Below are 21,162 nucleotides of genomic sequence, written 5' to 3'. Positions count from 1 at the left end.
AGAAAACTTTTACCTATATACTGACACTTAAGTCTGTAGCATCTTGTAGAAATAATGTTAAGTGATGAGAATATTTAGGGAATTCGGGACATGTTTTGCTCCTCTTAACAGGTCCGCACACAGTCAGCGTAACGTACGATGGCGTACCTGTGCCAAACAGTCCCTTCAGAGTGAACGTGACAGAGGGCTGCCATCCATCACGGGTGAAGGCACAAGGACCCGGACTCAAAGAAGCTTTCACAAATCAGCCAAACGCCTTTTCGGTTGTCACCAGGTAACTGGGCCTACTGAATCCTGAGCGTTTAATCTGAGGGAGGGAGGAGTGTAGTGGACTGTGTGATGCAGGATGCTAAACCTGCTACAAATATTTATAAAAAGGCCAAACCGTGTCTTTCTGATTACTGTGTGTGCTGCCTCGTCGCACGCTGAGCACTCTGCTCTGCTGAGACTCGGGGTTGAGGCTGAAACTCTAGGAAAATGTGAGTGAGGTTTCGCTGAATGGCCTTGCGTACCAGAGCGTGCTGATGGCTGGACATCAGAAGTCAGGTTACTGCATTTCCAGTAAGGGTAAAAATGCAGCCAGGGCATGCGAAGGTCTTGAAGCTGCTGTTAGAAGCAAGTAATTCTAACAAAGTGTGTTTCTGTCTTGCAGAGGGGCAGGAATTGGTGGCCTTGGAATAACTGTTGAAGGACCTTCAGAGTCTAAAATTAGCTGTAAAGATAACAAGGATGGGAGCTGCAGTGCCGAGTATGTTCCTTATGTTCCAGGAGACTACGATGTTAACATCACATATGGGGGAGAGCATATTCCTGGTAAGAGCTCTTGCTCAGTGGCTTTCAGAAGAGGGAAGGCGTTGAGCTAAGGACTCGGTGCCTTGGCTGCATCTCACTTGTGCTGGGGGATGTTGAGGGTTTTGACTTTCTGCTTTTCCTGGGAATTCAAGCAGAAACAGCGGTGGCGTTTGTTCCTCACACCCGGCAGGGAAGCGTGGAGCGCTTTGTGCTGTGGCGCGGTAGTTTTGAGGAAGGGCTGCAGTCTCTTCTCGTTTCTGAAACAGCCTCTGTGGGCATGTGGAGGAGCCTCGTGGAGACTGTAGCACCCGCAGGGGGGAACTAAAGACTGGGTACAGGTGGGTGGGACGGGGGAGGGATGCTGGCCCTTGACAAATTACTGGTATTATGCACAAGCGGTGCATAATACATTAGGTCAAGTAAATAGCCCTTTGGTATGTGGATGCCTTCAAGACTGTTCTGCAGTAAGATGGTCTAATGGGAGAGCTTGTTATGGGGATTTTATTAAACGCTGCAAGTTTTGGTCACTGCAGAAAGCACGGTAACCGTTTCCTAAACCTGACGTTTGCCTGTGTATGCATTTGCACTGGATGTTACGCTGAAGTGAAGTAGGTTTAAGGAATGTTCTGGGTACATCTGGCATCCAGCAGTTCACAATTAAAAGAATATTTTGCTTGATACCAAGAATTAAATACTCCTAAATGCCGGGCACATTTTGCTGCACTGTTCGAGTTCCTACATGCCATCATACAGCACACATCTAGGTATTCTTTCCTAGACATTGTGAGCTGATTCTTTCCAGTTGGTCCCATTTTATTTGTCAACACACTGAGCCTAGTAAAGTATGAAGGAAACGGGTGCCTGCATGACACTTTGTTTGCACTTCTGCTTTCTTTCATGCATTGTTTTCTGAGGTGTGAGAAGCAGATGGATCACCACTGAATTGTTGAGTAGACAGTGAAAATGTAGAAGCAACATCATTACTCTTCTGGCTTTTGCAGAAGTGGAGAAGTAGGGTGGAGGCTGTGGGGTTCTCATTCCTGCCTGAGATTGAGGGATAGTAATAAAAAAGCCCACAGAAAAGTAGGGAAAAAACCCCTTTGTTTTCCTGTAACTGTTAACTCTGCGGTGTTTAACATTTGCTGCGTTAACTTCCAGGCAGTCCTTTCAAGGTGCCTGTGAAGGACGTTGTGGATCCCAGCAAGGTGAAGATAGCAGGACCGGGTCTGGGAACAGCTATTCGAGCCAAAATCCCACAGTCCTTCACCGTAGACACCAGCAAGGCAGGAGTTGCACCCCTCGAGGTGGTGGTGGCAGGACCCAGAGGTAAGAACTGAAGTAGTCTGTCCAGCTGTACCCCCATCTCTGTGTTTGGGTGGGTAACATGGTCCTGGCCCTGCTTGCAAAGGTGGTGATACCACTTGAATGAGCATTTCCCTCTGTTCCTGTTCATCCGGCATGTGCACCTTGACAGCTGACTCGTATGTCATGCTGTAAAAGGAGGACTGTGTCCTAGGTAGTGCTACTTTGGGCAGTGTCCTTGATGGCTTTACCCTAATCTTCAGAGCTGGGAGAAGTGACGTGAGTAACCATCACTGGTGAACAGTTGCGGCTTAGATTTAGACATCAAAAAGGAAATCCAAAGTCTCACATGTGAATGGTGACTTGGGAAACCCCTGTCACTGGGTTGCAGGAGTCTCTGAAACATGGAGGAACCCCTTGGTGGTCCCCGGAGAGCAGCAAGGCGCTCAAGCAATAGCTTTAGTGATGTTTGTGTTAACCTCGGAAGCTGTGTCTCAGTAGCACAGTGTCTCGGCAGTGACACTTTGGGCTGTGAGTCTCACCTTGCCAGGAGGTGAGAGCTGCTTCCCCACTCGAGTGCCAGGTCATGCTGCTGTGGGTGCCCCTCAGGTAACCCTTCTTTAATTTTAGTGGATGAGACGGATTCCCAGGGATGGCGCTCCCCATTGAAAGCGATTTCGGATTTCTTTAAAGGGGATCCAAAGGGTGACACTGAGACAGGTTTGAACTCTCACTAACTACTGGCAATTTTGGCTCTCAGAAATCCAACTGCCAGCAACAAGAATCATCTGGAGGAGGGAGTGGGAACCAACGCTGTTGCTTTTAGGCTTTGCATGGCAACTATACGTTCCTTTTGTGCTTGCTTTACTGCTAATCCTTCCTGTGTTTTAAAGCTGACTTGTAATTGTAGACTGCTTTGTGTGTTGATCTGAACCAATGGGTCACGTAATCTGCTGTAGATTGCGCTTAATGCAAATCGAAATAATTGATCCTGCTTTCTTAGGACTTTGGCAGCGTGCAGGGCTCTCCTGCCGAGGCAGTGAGCCTGCCTTTCCAAATACCTGATTGTGAAAGGCTCAGTTGGTGAATGCTATGCACCAGCTGGCTTTGAGGCTCAATTCTGTGCAGTGAATCCTGGCAACAGTACATAATCTTGTAAATGATGGTTCAGGCAATTATAACCATTATTCATTTTCTTTCTTGAAATATCTTCAGTGTATTTTGAGCAATTGCTCTTGACCTGGACTGTACAGAAATGTAGATTTTTCTCCAATATTTTCATGCTAGCTTTCGTTTACAGCAAGAAGATGGGAGCCCAGAGAGCGGTGGATAGCAAATCTGTCTCAAGTCAGTGGCTCTTGAATACAAAATAAGGGAAACTGATCACTGATCCATGCTCATTGCCTTTATTCAAAAAAAAAATTAAAATTGAAATTTAGCTTGTTGCAAACTGTAAATGAACAGTGCACCTTGGAGATTTGTGCAGCAAATGGCTGGTGAGAAATTGAGTTTTAATAGTGCAGCCGAGAAAATCATCTGTTGCTTTTTTAGGAATTGTGGAGCCTGTTAATGTAGTAGACAATGGAGATGGCACCCACACGGTGATGTACACCCCTACGCAGGAAGGACCCTATATGATTTCTGTCAAATATGCTGATGAAGAGATTCCCCGCAGGTAAGGTGGTGAAGATAAACTGAGATGAACTGCAGAGTTATTGACCTGATTGTACTCTCGCAGCACATGAGCACCGTTTAAGGGCTAGCTGTGCTCCTTTCTACTTAACCAGTGCAGCTCCTTGCACGACTTCAGGGTTCAGCGGTGGTTTGAGCCTGCTGCACCTACAGCAGAGACGCCGTAGGGGAGGTGTCTCCACACCTCAGCATGTACTGCAGTAACTATCAGCCATTGACGTAGGAGGAGGGGGCAATAATGGGTTTCTCTTTAAGTCCCTTCAAGGTGAAGGTGCTTCCTACATATGATGCCAGTAAAGTGACAGCGAGTGGACCAGGTCTCAGTTCCTACGGCATCCCAGCCAGCCTGCCTGTGGAGTTCGCTGTGGATGCTAAGGATGCCGGACAGGGACTTCTGGCTGTACAGATCACTGTAAGTAACTACAAAACCAAGCACGAGTGGAAACACATTGTTCTAGGTGGGCACAAGCGTCCCCAGCCGTACCCTGACATACCCGGTCTCCTGGAGACTGGGCTGCTGGCTGGACCTTAAGCTGTGGTACAAGGAAGTCTTGCACTCTGCGTTTGTGAAGCTCATCAGGCTGTTTTTATGAGACTTCTGTCTTAAAGTCATCACCCGTGCTATATTTGGCTCTTGGTTAACCTTGCACTCTGTAAATGCCCAAAATGAGATAAATAGTTTCTTGTACGATTATGAAAATGCTGGAATTTGACATGGAGACAGCCTTCTGGTGGTGTAGTTCAGCAAGGCCGTAAGATAACATCCACACTGAGCGTTACATGATGATAAACTAACAAACAAGTCTCCCTCAAGGTTGCCAAAAGTCATGAACTGCTTAAGGAGATACTACAGGAATGTTTTTATTTGACTTTGTTATTGCTTTTCCTGAAATTTCTGGTGCCTGGACTCTGTGGCCTCAGCAAAAAAGGTCTCGGGTTAGTGGGCCCTAGAGCACATTTCTCAGCTCTGGCATGCCGAGGTCATGGCATGGCCGGTTGTACTTGCCCTTCTGCGTTCTTGCTCCCATGCTGTCCCGCTGTCTGCTCAGGTGCACCAAAGCACAGTTGCCTTTATTCTGGCATGCAAGTGTGCTCTTAAAGGATCCAAAATGCTTATCAGAGCTCCCAGCCTGGCTGTGGCTTTGAAGATCACATTCCTGCGTGGTGGGAGTGCATAGGCGGTCCTCCTCACAGCGTTTGTTTGCTTCTCTTTCTGAGCTGTTGAATGTCAAACGTTTCACAAGCCTTCCTGAAAGAAGTAAGCTCTTTCACACTGTACCTAAAATCTGAAGTCCTTTGCAGCTCATACTGTACCCCGGGCAGTGTTAAGTCATAAAATACAGAGTGGGGTCAACACGCGGTTCCCTGTAAGCAGGGCTGGAAGACTTTCTAAAATGCTTCAGGCTTTGCAGCTGATGAGTTGCACCGAAAGCTGAGGCTGGGACTAGTTGTGTTGGAAACATTCTGCACGGTGCAGATCTTGGTTGTGGATGCGAAACCTTGATGCTGAAGCTCAGATCTGTGTTGCTCAGGCATCTCCTTAATCCCGGTGTTCGGTGTAGAAATGTAGTTGAAGTGCCTACGTAGACCTGCTCGTAACCGTAGACCTTGTGGTGTGTCAGGAGCTGGACGCCTCCTCCAGGAGGGCTGAGAGCAGACTCTGGTCGTGCTTCCCCCTGACCTCGCACCTTTCGGGGAGCAGCTGGCCAAAGCTGCCCAGTGCTTTGTCAGGGCAGAGCTGCACAGTCTGCCTCCCGGTCTGTGCCTCGGGGACCTGGGAAGTGTTCTTCATTTCCAGCAGCGATACGGCAACGAACGAAGCCTAAAACTTCTTACAGTTCATGTAAAGTTCATTAAAATGGCCTGCTGCATGTTATAAGCATTCTTTTATCAAACAAAAGGTAGTTAATGGTAGCACCGATTGTTTTATAGTGGTCTGATACGGTTTTGCTCCTAATAGTCTGTTCCCGGTACTAGTCCTTGAGTGAAATATATTTAACCCTCAAAAAGCTGCAGTTCTGTATCTGTTTGTCTAAATGTGGTTGTGAACAGATTTGCTGCCCTGCTAAAAGAATTCGTAACTAACTTCACAGTGCCTAAATCTTCTGTTTTGCATTCCTCAGGACCAAGAGGGCAAACCCAAGAGAGTGGACATTCATGACAACAAGGACGGCACTTACACAGTCACCTACGTCCCCGACAAAACGGGCCGCTATACGATTGGTGTGAAGTATGGTGGAGATGATATCCCATCCTCTCCGTATCGGATCCGGGCGTCCCCAGCTGGGGATGCCAGCAAGTGTTTGGCCACAGGTGAGTGGTGGCTCCTCTCTGTTGCTGCTCTTTGTACTTGGCGTAAAGCCACCTTCTGAGCGTGGTACAGTTGGTGTAATGGGTGTAGGAGACGCTAGAGACTTGTGCAATCTGGCTGCTTTGACCAGAGGGGTTTTCCTAAAGATAAAGCAGCGTCCGCCCTGTGGGTGAGCGGGAATCTCTTGCAAAATCTTTCAAACTGCCTGGCTTGTTATAAACAGACAGATGCAACCGAAGTGCGATGCTTATTTTGGCCTGCAGCGAGGTTGATTGGAACCGCGGTGAGGTTGATTTATAAACAACACATCTGCGCGCGTTCACTGCGTTGTGCTCCTTGCTTGCACTGTGAGTGTTGCAAGAAGCTTTTTGTCCTGAGCAAGAACAGAATTAATTACGGGGATGTAAATAGCTGGCTGTGTGCTTCTGCGTTAGGAAAGCCTGTTCAGGCTGGGTATTATTAGTGGAGGTTTCTGCTGCTTTTCTGTCTGGTCAAGGTTAGCCAGGGTCTGAACAGACTTTTGGAAGGTGCGGGTAGGAGGAGAGAACCTAAAGAAGTTCCTGCAACTCAAAAAAATCTTTGCCTCAAAAATCAGTGCCTTGGTGTAGGGGAGGGACTCCAAATTTGTTGCTGTAGGAGCACACTTATAGCTTCGACCCTTACCCGTTCTCAGGATTGGGTGGTCATCGGGCAGCTTTGGGCTGGCCACCGTGGCACGCTGCCACCTCCCAGCCAGCCCAAGGCTGTGGCAGGGAGCAGAAGTGACAGGAGCTAGTTACAAGATTTCCACTGAATGTTGAATCCCCTGATTTTAAAATAAGCAATTAGGCAAGACCAAATTGAATGGGGAAACTTAGTGTGTGGTTGTAGACCTGTGTCTGGGCATTGTGCTGACCTGCCTCGTGCAGTTGGAGTGGACCCTGTGCCTATCTGGCACCCCTTTGCTTCAAAATTTGTTTAAAAGAGGCCTTAATGGCTGAATCTGATACTTTTCCAAGTAACTCAAGTTGGTAACTATTGAAAATAACTGTGATGGTGATTACTCTCAGATGCCAGCTTAAATTTCACCTTTCCAAGAAGTGCCTCTTACTCTCTGCTGTAAAGCTGAAATACAATCGCCGTAGGAGTAGATGCTGGAATACTGTCAAATTATTAAAACGGCAGGTTCGTTGCCACTTGAAAACGAGCCATTTACCTGGTAACAAGTGCTGGTCAAAAGCAGGAGTATTAAATGTGTACTGCAAATAAGATTTAGTAGTTCTCATTTAAGCGCAGTGTTCTTCAGGCTGGATCTGATTGCTACAATTTGGGCATTGTTTCATGATTTTCTTGCTTTTTGGGGGATGTGTGGCAGAACAGTGGAAAATCATTTGTGGGTGATGTAGGAGGAAACATGGCCATGGCTGCTACTGTGCCCTTTTATAGCTGCTGACACGGGGAGGTTTATGTTGAAGCAGTGGCAGCCGAGTCGCTGGCCGGGGCAGAAATAGTGCTTTTGGCTCTGCATAAAGGAGTATGACGATAAGAGTATGGGTTAAGGCATTGCTTTCTTCAAACTTAGCTTTTTTTCCCCTCTGTTCTCGTCCAGCCTCTCTGATTGCAGAGGAGAAGGAAAGCTGGTGGGCAGCTCTTGCATGCCGCTGTGCTGACCAACACTACGAACGTCCCTTCTTGTACATCTGCTCCCAAAACCACGTCTGTGGGTCCCTGGGACTGGCATTTTGGTGCCGTGCTTCCCAGGCGCCTCGCAGGCGGTCTGCCTGGGAAGACTGTCCTCTGAACGCTTTCTGTAATGAAAATTGCCTTGTAGGTCCTGGAATTGCACCCACTGTGAAGACTGGTGAGGAGGTTGGGTTTGTGGTAGACGCCAAATCAGCAGGGAAGGGAAAAGTGACGTGCACCGTCCTGACGCCAGATGGGACAGAAGCTGAAGCAGATGTTGTTGAAAACGAGGACGGGACTTACGATATCTTCTACACCGCCGCCAAACCAGGAACCTATGTGATTTATGTCCGCTTTGGTGGGGTGGACATTCCCAACAGTCCTTTCACCGTCATGGTAAGCCAGCTCTGCTCCAAAAACACCTCCTACTCAGATTCCTGCTGCCATGTTTTATTTAGTGATAGGTTAACTCCGTGTGTAAATGTTTGTTTAGGCATTTATTAGACTAGCAGGAGCTAACGAATCCTTGTTACTTGCAGAGCTTATTTTGAGCAGGCAGTACAGTGAAGTGAGGAGGGATAGAAGCCATCAGAGGATGAAGACTTGGCTTCTCTGAACAAATTCGTTTTTCATTTCCTGACCGTGTAGTTCTTTTTCTGAACGATGTAAAGGTGGCTGCAATTGGCTTCCACGACTAATTACTTCAGCCATTGTCAGATACGGTGCTCTGACTCGTTCATCTCTCGCTCTTTCTAATGCTGACCCCAAAATAAGGAAGGGTCTGCTGACAGATCCCAGGGAAGCAGGCTCTTAGCTCGCGCTTAAAAATGATTTGCAAGTGCTAGTTAAACTGTTATAGCCAAATCCCCCTCCGTCTAATTATGTTCCTTCCAACGTGCAGTACTTCAGCATGTTTAGATTTAAAAAGCAACCGAAACCCCCGCCTCCCTGAGGAGCAGCCCAGGTGCCTCTCAGGGCTCGCAGAAGGCCTTCACCTGAAGAACAGCTCTCGGTGTTGGCAAAACAAGTCTTGGTCTTGTAATCTCAGCTGAGGCGGCCTCTGGCACATCTCGGTCCACGAAATCGCGTGGCCGTACTTGTGTTGAGACCGGCCGGAGGCTGCGGGTGAGTCCTCGGGGCCGGGCACGCCGGCTTTTCCTACCCGGCAGATCGCTACCGCTGCCTCCGAAGATTTCCACGAGAAAAATGACTCCCTTGGTCACCGCTCAAAGCTCGCTGCAGGAAATGCCTCTTGAGGTCAGGGAGCCCGCTCCTGGCCAGCCAAAATTGCCACTTCCTAGCTGACTGATAGTACGTGTTTGACTTGGGTGTCTCAGCTGGGGACAGGGAACAGTCAAACAGCAGTATTTCTGTTTTGCAGTGGTTTTCTTAATGGAGTCTTTCCACGCGTAAGATTCCAGCGGGTTATTTTGTCAGGGTGGTTTGCAGTGGGGCAGGCGGGCGGGAGGCGCTGGGGTGGCCCAGCCCGGTGGGGCTGCCTGCGGGGGTCTCCTCCCCAGCCACTCGCCCTGGGGGGAGGTGGGAATATGCAAGTCATCCTCTTGGCCTGCCTGGCGGGAAGGGAGGCTGCGCCGGGGTGGGGGAAAACACATTCGGCGTCTTGACGACGCCGTCCCGGCTCTGAATCGGAAGAACAGCTTTGCAGCTATGGCTGGACGTGGGCTGGGTCACTCAGCCGAGCGCATGAGCCGGGAGCAGCCTTCCCGCGGCGGCAGGCTCCCCTGCCCTCCCCGCCGGCACGCCGCGCTGCGCGGCGCCTGCAGGCTCGCACCTGCGCTTTAAACCTTTCGCTTCCCTCCCTGCACCAGTCCCATAAAAAAGCAGCTCTGAAATTCAGTTCCACCAGCGTTGGGGCACTGCTTTCCAGCTTCTCTCCCGAGCCCCCAGCAATGGCATGTACCGGCTTTGTCCCTTCGCTGTGCCGCTGGTGGCTTCCCCCAGTGCCTGCGGATAGGGGCCGTTTCCCAGCTCCCCCGGCTGGATCCAGGTCCTTGCGGTGGCTAGAGGAGTGGGAGGGCTGCGTGGTGGGGAGATAGGTGTTGAGGTGCTAGAAGGAGCTGCGCGTTCTGTACTGTGGAAGGTGGGAATGCCTCCGTGCCAGAATAACGCCTAACCTGCCTTTACCCCTGCCCAGGCCGTAGATGCAGATGATGCTGTCGTGCGGTCGCAGGAGCCAGTGGGTGCCTCCCCCCCAGGATTCCGCCCTTGGGTACACAATTTTTACATTTTTCAGCTGTTTTGCCCCATCCGTGTTCCATTTCAGATGACAGCCTGCTTCTTGGGACTGCTTGAATCGCTCTGGTCATTGTGTTCTTTCTTTCTGTTTGATCAGTTGTTCTTGGGGTCCAGACCTTGTTTTTCCTTTGCTGCTTGAAGGGAGTCTCCAAATAAACTCTCATTTAAACACGAAGAGGATCGTTACACCTACAGCTTCTACTTCTGCAATGTCTACTGTTGGCAAAAGCAACCTGAGCGCACCGCTTTCTTTTCTCAGTAAAACAGCACAGTGTCTTGAGTCCAGAGTCGCATTGTGAAACTTGTTTCTTCTGTCCGTTTTGTGTTGCAATCACTCTGCCCCATTCAAAAATCACTTTCTCTTCCAGGCCTTAAGCAACTAAATCCTTTCAGATGGAGCCACTTTAGGTCTTGCGTGCGCTACGTTGTCTTCCATCCCTTTGCGTTCCATTTTTATCTCTTAACTTTTTTCCAGCATGTCTCCCATTCGCACCGTGTGTGATTGGCTCTGCTCTGCGGTGTGGTGGCGTTATGAAGGAGAGCTTGGCCGGACACTGCTCTGGCTGAGCCCAGTCCTGTGGCTGGCTGCCATAATCACCCCACGCTCCCTTCTGCTTGTGCTCACAGTGGAGTTGCTCAGCGCTCGTTTGGGTTTACCGGACTTTTTTGGAGTGACCCATCCTTTTGCTTCCTTTAGGTGACGGAAGAAGCTTATGTCCCGGTTGGAGACATGAACGGCATGGGATTCAGGCCCTTTGATATGGTTATCCCTTTTGCTGTGAGGAAAGGAGAAATAACAGGTACCTGGAGTATGCGTAGCCTCTCGGGGAGGTTTTGCTTTTTGTTAGCGTGTTTATCCGTTTGCAGCTAACAGTCTGGGTGGTCCAGACCACAGCCTGTGGGGGAGGATTGTATCCTGCCAGCGGCTTAGTTGTTTAATTTCACATGAAGTGTCACCCGCTGAGGGTGAGTAGGATACGCCCCACCGATGGTTTGAGTTAAATGAGGGGGTTCTTGGTGGTGCCATGCATGGTCCTCAGTGCTCGGCTGTGAGCAACAGCACTGTAGGACTTGTTGCTGCTTTTTCCCCTCTGGAGCAGCTACACGCATCTTTGATAAACTCTGTTATTTATAGTTGTGCAGATGCTGCAAAACAGTCTAATCCCGCATTCCTGTCGCATACCTTCTCCAAAGCAGGCGACTCCTCTTCCACAGGTCTGGCAGCTGAGAGCATCACCCCAGTAACACTCCAGTTGCACTGAGCTCCCGCACACACGGGCTGTGTCCCCTCCTGCCCTCTAGCTCAGAATCCCACCCCAAGCCCTGGTCTGTCCCTGCTGAAGGGACAACCGATCTTTCCTTTTCCAAGGAGCCACAGGAGAGGGGAGCGTCTTGCGAGGAGGTAGACTGGTGCCTTTCCTGGGGCTTGCCGTGGCTTCAGTGACTGAAGCAAACAGCCCTGCCAGCAGAGTTTGTAAGGTCACAGGACTGTTTGCCAGATGTCTACCACTGCGTTGTATTCATGGAGCTTAAGTAGAAAACATGTCTGGTTAGTGTTCCCATTAGTCTCCTATTTGTGCCTGTGGGTAAGGAATTTAACAATTTAAAATGCTTGTTTAAAATGGCTAGACAGCTCTTTGCGGGTGGGAGAGGGGAAGCAGGCAACTTCTCCTTTTGTAACTCCCACGGTGGCTTTTTGTAGGTGAAGTACACATGCCCTCTGGAAAGACGGATACGCCAGATATTGTGGATAACAAAGATGGCACAGTTACAGTGAGATACGCCCCTACGGAGGTCGGGCTGCATGAAATGCACATAAAATATATGGGAAAGCACATCCCAGGTGAGTCTGACAAAGCAGGCGGCACAAATCCGAGTGCAGCGTCCTGCTGATGCATCTGCTCCCTGGTGAGGTTGCTGTAGCTTAACTGTGTACACTGCGATAAGAACTGCCCACGACATCTTACCGTTCAGCAGCAGTTCATCTGCAAGCAGTCCAGAGAGCAGCTAAAGCAAAGAAGCAAGCACCGGCACATGTGAGCTTCCATCGTGGTTTAATAGTACCAGCCAGGCTTAAAATGGATTTTGGTTTTGGAAACTAGCTCTTGTGGCATTTTATTATGAAGAAGAAACATGCAATTTTCTAACTACCATTTTTTTCAGGTTGAAATTTACTGCTGCGGTGCTCAGCAAAACTAGTGGTTACGGCGTGTGTTTATCCTTAAAACTGCCTTGGCGTAAAATCTCCAATCTGTGGGGAGGACTAAGTGGCTAAAACACTATAGTTACTCTTTCCGTCCCATTGCAATAAAATAAAACACACATGCACACTGTGCTGTAATCTTTCTTTCTTCCTGGCTGCATCTTCACAGACAGAAACCACTGCCTTTCATTCCCTTTCTCTTCTCTTCTCTTCTCTTCTTTTCTCTTTTGTCCTTACTTCACCAGCTCCCCGGCCGGAGCCGTGCCTGGCCTGGAGGCTGGGGCTGCCCCGTGGTTCTCCGGGCATGCCGGCTGCGTGGGGCTGGGGCGAAAAGGGACAGATCTGTAGAAGGATGTGTAGGCATGAGGCAAAATGCCTCCAGCGCTGCCTGAACTGGGCTGCTGGCTCTGTTGGGGTACAGAGACACAGGATAACTTTGGCTGAAGCAGGGAGCTCGGTAACGTGATGAATGGTGCTGTCTCAGTATCTTCAGCGCTTTGCGTAGATGGATATAGCACCTCTATAAGTGCCAAACTGTCGGATGTATCGGTTCAGTAAGACCCATTACCCTGCACCTGGACAGAAGGATGGTGCGCCGTAATGTTTCCTTCTTGAAGGCTATCATGAATCAAACTTGCTACTGTCTCATCTGCAAAATCTAACTTTGGACTTAAGAGCTGTCTGTGCCCTTTTTTGAAACTGTTATTGGCTGTTGGTGACTGTACTTTTTGTTCTTGGGCACCAGCTTAGCTAATCTGAGGCTGGCAAATATGTTTTTGGATACCCTTCAAATTTGCTAGTTCAGGTTCATTGAATCAGACAATGTGCTGTGCTGGTTCCTAATTCTGAGCTACTAAAATTCAGGATCTGTGCCTGAACTGAAAGCCCGCTTCTGAGTCATGTTCTGATTTAATGTGCTAAAAATAAACTTGTAATGAATAAGACCCTTTACAACATCATTGAAGCTTATCTCTGGTAATTTGAGCAACAGTTACTTTGTCATGACTGAACGTGGAACAAATTGTGGAGAAGTATCTTTTGAAGATGAAAGGGGAGGTTTACTTTTTATATTTTTTTAAGTGCATTACAGTCACATAAATGGCCTTCAAATATCAAGCAGTAAGAATAGTATTGAAGAACACGGCTATCAGTAAGCATAAAAATAAGATCCCATTGTGTCGGAGCAGCTTGATGTCTGTTTTGTTCTTGTAGTCCAGGCCACTCATCCTTAAAAGTGCTGCTTTTGTTTTGTTTTTTCCCTTAGAGAGCCCTCTGCAGTTCTATGTGAATTATCCAAACAGCGGCAGTGTGTCTGCTTATGGGCCTGGCCTCATTTATGGGGTTGCCAATAAACCAGCAACTTTCACCATTGTCACGGAAGACGCAGGAGAGGGTAAGTCTGTTCTTTAAGCCCATCCCACCCTAAGCTAGGAACTTCTTGAAAGTGTAATGAGCCCCAGCGTTAATTTGCATTCATCTGTGCAACCGTGAATCCCTGCTGCGATACAAATGACGTGCAAATATCAGGTGAAATGGATTTCATCAAGCTGTAACTTAGAGTGAAAACTGTCTTATTACTTCATCCTGAGAGCAGTAGACGTACCCTGTGGTACAGGGTGCAAATGATTCATTTAATTCAAAATGAACTGAAGGCAGCTTAGATTTAGTGAATGATGACTGGATGTGGAATCACTGTTAGGTAAATCTAACAGCCTGAATAGAGTTGTGGGCTTAGTGGATTGGCCTGAGCTCTTTTGGCTGCTATCCTTTGAAAACCTGCATCTAAGCTGTGTTTTCGGTACCAAGTACTGGCTCTTCCTCTTTGGACCAAGTCTTTGGACTTGGTGTGCAGCACAAAGATTTACAGAAGTGCTGTTCTCTGTGTTTCCTAGGTGGGCTGGACTTGGCTATTGAAGGACCTTCAAAAGCAGAGATCAGCTGCATTGATAACAAAGACGGGACGTGCACAGTCACTTACCTGCCTACGCTACCTGGGAACTACAGCATCCTGGTCAAGTACAACGACAAGCACATCCCGGGCAGTCCGTTCACGGCCAGGATCACAGGTATAAAGTTTAGACTTTTGGAAGCGCTGCATAATGAAAATTAACCTCTGATGGCATGGGGGACCTGGTTCATGGCAGGAACACAAAGTCTGCACTTAGCCTTGTAATATTTTCTGACTCCTTTCTCTTTATATATTCAGATGATAACAGAAGACGGTCCCAGGTTAAGCTTGGTTCTGCTGCTGACTTTTTGTTGGACATCAATGAGACCGATCTCAGTCTCCTAACAGCCAGCATTAAAGCCCCATCAGGTCGTGATGAGCCTTGTCTTCTGAAGAGGCTACCCAATAACCACATTGGTAAGCTCTGACAGTCTTGATGGGAGAGAGTAGTATAGGAGCCTCCACTCCAGCTTGCTTTGCTATGTAAAATGACTTCTCTGCTCCTTCCCAGAAGAGCGTTGTCAAACCAAGTGGTTGATATTGTTTGGTACAGTTGGCCAAAGATAGAAGAGTGTGAAGAAGGACCTCTTGTGTTAGCTTGCATGTGATGTGCCAGGTTGGGATTGAAGTGCTTTTTGTGAGCATATGTGAATGGCTTTGTGGCCCATTTGAGAGCGACACTTCAACATGTGTAAAGAGGGTGTTCTTTCAGTATCTCATGTCTTGGTGTGATTCAGGTATTTAAATCAAGTATAGCATGCATAAAAAGTGAGTAAGTTTGTTGCTTTTCTCTGCTTTGTAGGCATCTCATTCATTCCACGGGAAGTAGGAGAACATCTGGTTAGCATCAAGAAAAACGGGAGCCATGTACCAAACAGCCCTGTAACGATCATGGTGGTCCAGTCTGAGATAGGAGATGCCAGACGAGCAAGAGTTTTTGGACGTGGCTTGGTAGAAGGACGAACCTTTGAAATGTGTGACTTCATTGTAGACACAAGAGATGCAGGTTAGTTCTGTCGCAAAGAGACTGTGAGATATGTATCCTCTCTAAATGAGAGTGTTGTCTCCATCAGCGTGTGACCACCACGTTACAAGCCGCAAAACAGCAGATGCAAATAGTGTATTAAGTATGCATAGTCATTATTGTCAGTTATTAACTACAGACAGTGCTACTAACTTCTGAAATGCTTTGCATTGTCGTGGCATATGTCTTCTGTTACAGCTAATAGGGACTCGCTGAGGCACTGATGAAGCTTTTCTTTCACTTGGTGGTGTGGTGGTGGTTCTAGTATTGTTGTGTACAGCAAGAAGGAAGCGAGGAAGATATTTCCCCGTTGGTTTAATGTGGAATCTTGGCCACAGTCTTTTGAAGCTAACTTTTCAATATCAATGAAGTAAAACAGATATGGTCAGAGCATTTTTAGGAGCTGAATGCATGCTGTGCCTTGAATGTCTGACTGATTAGGACTACAAAAATGTCATTAAGGCATCGTGCAACTCCCATGTGTCCATTATGATACAAACCTACTGACTAGCTACTGCTATGGGTTTGAAATACTTTATGTCAAATTTATATGGAAATCTTAGTGAACTTAGCTGTATTGCAGGTTATGGTGGGATCTCGCTTGCAGTTGAAGGACCCAGCAAGGTAGATATCCAGACTGAAGACCTAGAAGATGGAACTTGCAAAGTGTCCTATTTTCCAACTGTACCTGGCGTATACATCGTGTCCACTAAATTTGCAGATGAACATATTCCAGGTAAGCAGAAGCGTTGGGCAACTTTTTGATTAGCACCACAAAAGTATTACCTAGCTGGCCAACGCACTGGAAGCGCAGGTGGGCTGTGTCATCTGAGAGACTTAGATTGGATCATTGGGCCAACATCAATGGTATGAGTTTCAACAAGGGCAAGTGCCAGGTCCTGCACTTGGGCCACAATAACCCCATGCAGCGCTACAGGCTTGGGGAGGTGTGGCTGGAAAGCTGCCTGGCAGAAAGAGACCTGGGGGTTCTACTTGACAAGCGGCTGAATATGAGCCGGCAGTGTGCCCAGGTGGCCAAGAAAGCCAACGGCATCCTGGCTTGTATTAGAAATAGTGTGGCCAGCAGAAGTGGGGAGGTGATTGTGCCCCTGTACTCAGCACGGGTGAGGCCACACCTCGAGTATTGTGTCCAGTTTTGGGCACCTCAATACAAGAGAGATATCGAGACACTGGAGTGAGTGCAGAGGAGGGCAACGAAGCTGGTGAAGGGCCTAGCAGACAAATATGAAGAGCGGTTGAAGGAGCTGGGACTGTTTAGTTTGAGGAGGAGGAGGCTGAGAGGAGACCTCATCACTCTCTACAACTATTTGAAAGGACACTGTAGAGAGGTTGGTGCTGGTCTCTTCTCACAGGTAATTAATGACAGAACAAGAGGGAATGGCTTCAAGCTCCAACAGGGTAGATTTAGACTGAACATTAGGAAAGAATTTTTCACAGAAAGAGTGGTCGGGCATTGGAATAGACTGCCCGGGGAGGTGATTGAGTCACCATCCCTGGATGTGTTTAAGAGACGTTTAGATGTGGTGTTGGGGGATATGGTGTAGGGGAGAACTTTGTAGAGTAGGGTAGATGGTTGGACTCGATGATCCCAAGGGTCTCTTCCAACCTAGACAATTCTATGATTCTATGATTTTATCTGGATTGGACAGTAAGTCCCAAAGATTCAAGGAGGTCCTACCAGTACCCTCCAGAAGCAGCAAGCGTCCAAAACTGTTCTGGTTACATGGGTTTATTTCACTTGGACCTGACTGTCCTTAGCTGGCTCTAAAACTTCCCCTGTGATGCACTACAAGTCAGAGGAAGCTTTCACTCCTCCCCTCAGTGCGGTGTGTAATGAGCAAAGGAGGAATGACTTGCTGTGGTACTTACAGGCAGCCCGTTTACTGTGAAGATAAGTGGTGAAGGAAGAGTTAAGGAGAGCATCACACGGACAAGACGAGCTCCCTCTGTTGCGACAGTAGGAAGCATATGTGATCTGAACCTAAAAATTCCAGGTAAGCAACATCCTCATCCCCATAACCATAACTTGCACTCGTATAGTGTGGGCAATAGTACCTGAAGCAATGGAAATAGGAATTTCAGTGTTAAGACATCCTCATATTAAGATAGTTTAGGGAAAAAACACTGGTAGTGTGGTCTCTTTGAACCGTTGAAAAAAAGCACGACCACGATCCAACATATGGAGAAATAAATACCAGGGAGACCTTAATGTGTTCTGCGTACGGCAGGCTGGAGAACGGGCTGCAGAGCTCGCCCTCTCTCCAGGGTTTCAATATCATCATGTTGGCTGTTAAGTGTTTGTACTGCTGTCTGGCAAATGTGAATCACGTAGGCCAGTCTTAGCTGGCTGCACTTATCCAGCCTCTTCATCTGCCTCTGAGCACCTGGTGAGCTGGAACTGGCCGGGCTTGCTGCTCAGCAGCGCACGTCTGTGTGGGCATAAAAATGGGCACCTACATGCCTCTTCTGTCATTTGTACTGTGTAATGACGTGAGCTCAGGTCCTGCTTTCCAAAAAAAAAAAAAAAAACCCACCAAAAAAAACCCCAAAACACTTTGTCACTTTCTCATCTGCACTTTTTATTCTCTTTTTAGAAATTGATTGTGGGGATTTGACAGCCCAGGTAACTAGTCCCTCTGGAAGAAACTTTGATGCCGAAATCGTGGAAGCTGACAAAAACACCTATTGCGTCCGCTTTGTGCCACAAGAAATGGGGGTCCACACTGTGGATGTCAAATACAGAGGGCAGCCGGTGCCGGGCAGCCCCTTCCAGTTCACCGTGGGGCCACTGGGTGAGGGAGGAGCCCATAAAGTGAGAGCTGGAGGCCCAGGGCTGGAGCGTGGAGAGACGGGTGTCCCAGGTGAGTCCCCTGCTCTCGCTAGGCTCCAGTGCCCACCGTGTGCAGGTCTGCAGTGGAGTGCTTTGGTTTCTGTTGGCTTCTCCTCTGAGAGCTTGAGCAGAGCTCGCTGTAACACTGTAGGGTCGCCTCAAGCCAGGGGTGGTCAGTGGAGAGAGACGGAGAAGTAATATTGCTGTGTCACGTGGACGAGAAGTCTGGAAATCCACGTTTTGGAAACTGACTGCTCTCACAGGATGAGCTTGAGGGTGTAAGGTGTGTTACACAGGGCTGCTAGGCAGATTCAAGACTAATAGGAGCCTCTCGGAGGAACTGCTAGGTGTTGTTATTACCCAAGATGATGGGACGAGGTACCATTCCTCATGCGCATAAGTATGGGGTGCTGCACGGTCTGTTGGGAAGAAGCTGCAACCCAGCAGCAGTAAACTTACTCTTGCGTGTGCTCTCCTGTGCTTCAACAGCCGAGTTCAGTATATGGACACGGGAAGCTGGAGCTGGAGGACTGTCTATTGCAGTAGAAGGCCCAAGTAAAGCGGAAATCGCTTTTGAGGACCATAAAGTTGGATCTTGTGGTGTATCATACATAGTTCAAGAGCCAGGTACGCACCAAGACCAAATCATACTGAAATAACACTGAATGCTGCTTTCAGAGAAACTAAGGATACTCACCGCTTCTTTTCTCCCTGCAGGCAACTATGAGGTGTCCATAAAGTTCAATGACGAGCACATTCCTGAAAGTCCCTACCTGGTTCCTGTCATCGCCCCCTCTGATGATGCTCGCAGGCTCACTGTCACTAGCCTTCAGGTGAGACATAAGGAAACATCTCCACAACTTGCCACACAGACTGATTTCGTCCTTGTTCTCCAAGACCAAAATGGTTGTCCTTTCTTCTTAGTAATAGGCTTGCCTTGGTTGGTGCTTGTTTTGAAGATCAGCTTGCAGCCAGAGAGGTTTTTGGCAGCTGGTCTCTTGGTAACTTGGGCCAGTAGAGCTGGTCCAGCTCTGGCTAGCCAGAATTTGAAGGCAGAACGCTCAACTAAGTGCATTACAGGTGGTAACACTTGGGAATTAAGAATAAGAGGCTCTAGAAATAGCATTGGAGGAGCTAAAACTTGCTTTCTACCCCATTAGCTAAGGGAGGGCCAAGGAGAACTGAAACACGAACATGAACCACCAGTGGTCACGCTGGTACCGAGTTACTCGGCTGGGATGTGGACTGGTAAAGAACTGGGGTTCCACGGGCGAGGCGGCGTCGGGCTGCGTGGTGGGGACGTTGCTTCAGCCTTGCTGGAGCATTCGCGTGGGCAGATGGAGGGGGCCCCGCCATGAAGTCAGAGCACAGATTTGCTCTGACTGATGTCACGAAACCACACAGTCGCAGCCGAGATGATTCATGAGCAGTAGTGAATCTCAGAGTGAATCACAGCTTTGTAGTTGGTCTGGGCTCGTCTGTTAACCTCACCATATCATTTTTGTGTGTGTGTGTGGTTACATGCTTTAAAATACAAGTAACATTAAAGGCCTGACTTAAATCTCCAAAGCCAGGAACTTGGATGTGAGACTGAGAGTCTGTGTCTAAATATACTGCATCTCAGTCTGCATCGAGTTGTGATAAACAATTAGTATTTCAGTTGAGGATTTTTTGGGGGGGCATGTCTCAGCTGTGGTCCCCAGGAGTTTGCCTGGGCTGCAGGACTCCTCCACCTTGGCTGTGTAAATGAATCGTGACAGCCTGATCTGATGGTATCTCTTCTAACCAGGAGTTACAAGGGCGTTAATTAGTCACTGTGGTATTGATGTTTCTCTTGTGTTTCATTTAAAGACTCTTTGACAGGAATACTCGCTTCAATTAAGTCCTGGAGAGGCAGATAAAGCTGAGTATTCCGTAACGGAGCGCAGTGTGCAGCATCAGCCTCCCCTAAACCCGCATCAGGGACTTGCTTTATACATTGTACCTCAGTTCTACTCAGTTGCATTTATTTCCCTCTTCAGGATTTAGTTGAAAACAAAATCAGGTAAAGTATGTTCAGCACAAAGTACTACTGCGGGATAGCTGCAGGGGCTGCTCTGGTTGAGGACCGGTGCAGCGCGGACGCTGAGCTGCCTCGCCTTCCACCGACGGCCTGACGGCACGGCAACATCTGGTTTCGTGTCTTAAATTACTTTCTCATGTTAAGACATCTTGTGGTGGCGTTCTAAATGCAGCCTCTTGTGGCAAATATAAACATGCCTATTACTCTTTACAGACAACTGGACTATCAGAGGCTTTTCCCCTGAATGAATCTGGAATGAATGAACGGGCTGAAAATGGAGCTATAGCTTAAACATCCTTTAAGTCAAGTGCCTGAATACTGGGGGCTGACTTCACGATAACGGGTGACTAGTCTCATAAACTCTGATTTGGCAGAGTTGTCTGGTTTCCAAAACTGGTCTGTTACTATGGGAGAAATCAGCCTAGCCAACCTGGGCGACTCCTAAGCCAGCCACCACCTCAGAGGGAGAGAGCTTCTGATTTGAGAGTTAGTGCAAGTCACAACTTTACGCCTTTGGTTGAAATCTTTAAAAAAAAAAAAAAAAAAAAAAAAAATTGTGTTGAAGCGGTTATTTCCCTGCCACAAATCTTGTGCTGTCTGAAACAAGAGGTTTAAATTTGATAATCTGACTGTTGCATTCTCAGGAGTCTGGATTAAAAGTTAATCAGCCGGCATCCTTTGCCATAAGGCTGAACGGGGCAAAGGGCAAGATCGATGCTAAAGTCCACAGCCCCTCCGGAGCTGTAGAAGAGTGCCACGTGTCTGAGCTGGAGCCAGGTGAGCACAGCTTTACATTGGTCAAAACAAAGCGGGTGACCTCCAAAACACACTGGCTGCCCCATGGCAAGGGCGTTTAGTCCCTTTGGCTTGCGGACAGCGTATCCCGGGGACGAGGACCTTGCTTGGAGAATGACTGCTTGGTGTCAAGAGGGTTGTGTCCGTGCTTTTCCTACATAACTAGGAAATGGCTGAGCCCTGACCTTGTGTAAGATACAGATATTTAAGTCTTGGCTTGCCAGTGAAGGTACAGTGACACTAGTCATAAATGAAATATGATGT

The 21,162-nt window shown here is 48.1% G+C and overlaps 1 protein-coding gene across 3 annotated transcripts in view; it reads left to right on the top strand.

The window, feature by feature from the left end:
- The window catches only part of FLNB (filamin B), a gene marked incomplete at its 5' end in the record, with an annotated part of 75,443 nt that overhangs the window by 47,011 nt on the left and 7,270 nt on the right, over positions 1 to 21,162 (top strand). Inside the window, 21 exons of one of the 3 annotated variants that reach the window (XM_082487780.1) lie at positions 112 to 274; positions 653 to 813; positions 1,951 to 2,118; positions 2,725 to 2,814; positions 3,646 to 3,769; positions 4,042 to 4,198; positions 5,910 to 6,099; positions 7,908 to 8,155; positions 9,915 to 9,989; positions 10,713 to 10,815; positions 11,718 to 11,858; positions 13,483 to 13,611; positions 14,111 to 14,284; positions 14,425 to 14,583; positions 14,969 to 15,172; positions 15,774 to 15,926; positions 17,083 to 17,205; positions 17,806 to 18,072; positions 18,531 to 18,668; positions 18,759 to 18,874; positions 20,748 to 20,880. In XM_082487780.1, the coding sequence (XP_082343906.1) occupies positions 112 to 274; positions 653 to 813; positions 1,951 to 2,118; positions 2,725 to 2,814; positions 3,646 to 3,769; positions 4,042 to 4,198; positions 5,910 to 6,099; positions 7,908 to 8,155; positions 9,915 to 9,989; positions 10,713 to 10,815; positions 11,718 to 11,858; positions 13,483 to 13,611; positions 14,111 to 14,284; positions 14,425 to 14,583; positions 14,969 to 15,172; positions 15,774 to 15,926; positions 17,083 to 17,205; positions 17,806 to 18,072; positions 18,531 to 18,668; positions 18,759 to 18,874; positions 20,748 to 20,880 (3,216 nt within the window). The remainder of the gene's footprint in view (positions 1 to 111; positions 275 to 652; positions 814 to 1,950; positions 2,119 to 2,724; positions 2,815 to 3,645; positions 3,770 to 4,041; positions 4,199 to 5,909; positions 6,100 to 7,907; positions 8,156 to 9,914; positions 9,990 to 10,712; positions 10,816 to 11,717; positions 11,859 to 13,482; positions 13,612 to 14,110; positions 14,285 to 14,424; positions 14,584 to 14,968; positions 15,173 to 15,773; positions 15,927 to 17,082; positions 17,206 to 17,805; positions 18,073 to 18,530; positions 18,669 to 18,758; positions 18,875 to 20,747; positions 20,881 to 21,162) is intronic. The other 2 variants (XM_082487781.1, XM_082487782.1) reach the window with 2 other exon arrangements.

Source organism: Vanellus vanellus (genome assembly GCF_965231255.1).
Source record: "Vanellus vanellus genome assembly, chromosome: 9".
Taxonomy (NCBI): Eukaryota; Metazoa; Chordata; class Aves; order Charadriiformes; family Charadriidae; genus Vanellus; species Vanellus vanellus.
This window is presented reverse-complemented; position numbering and strand designations above follow the sequence as displayed.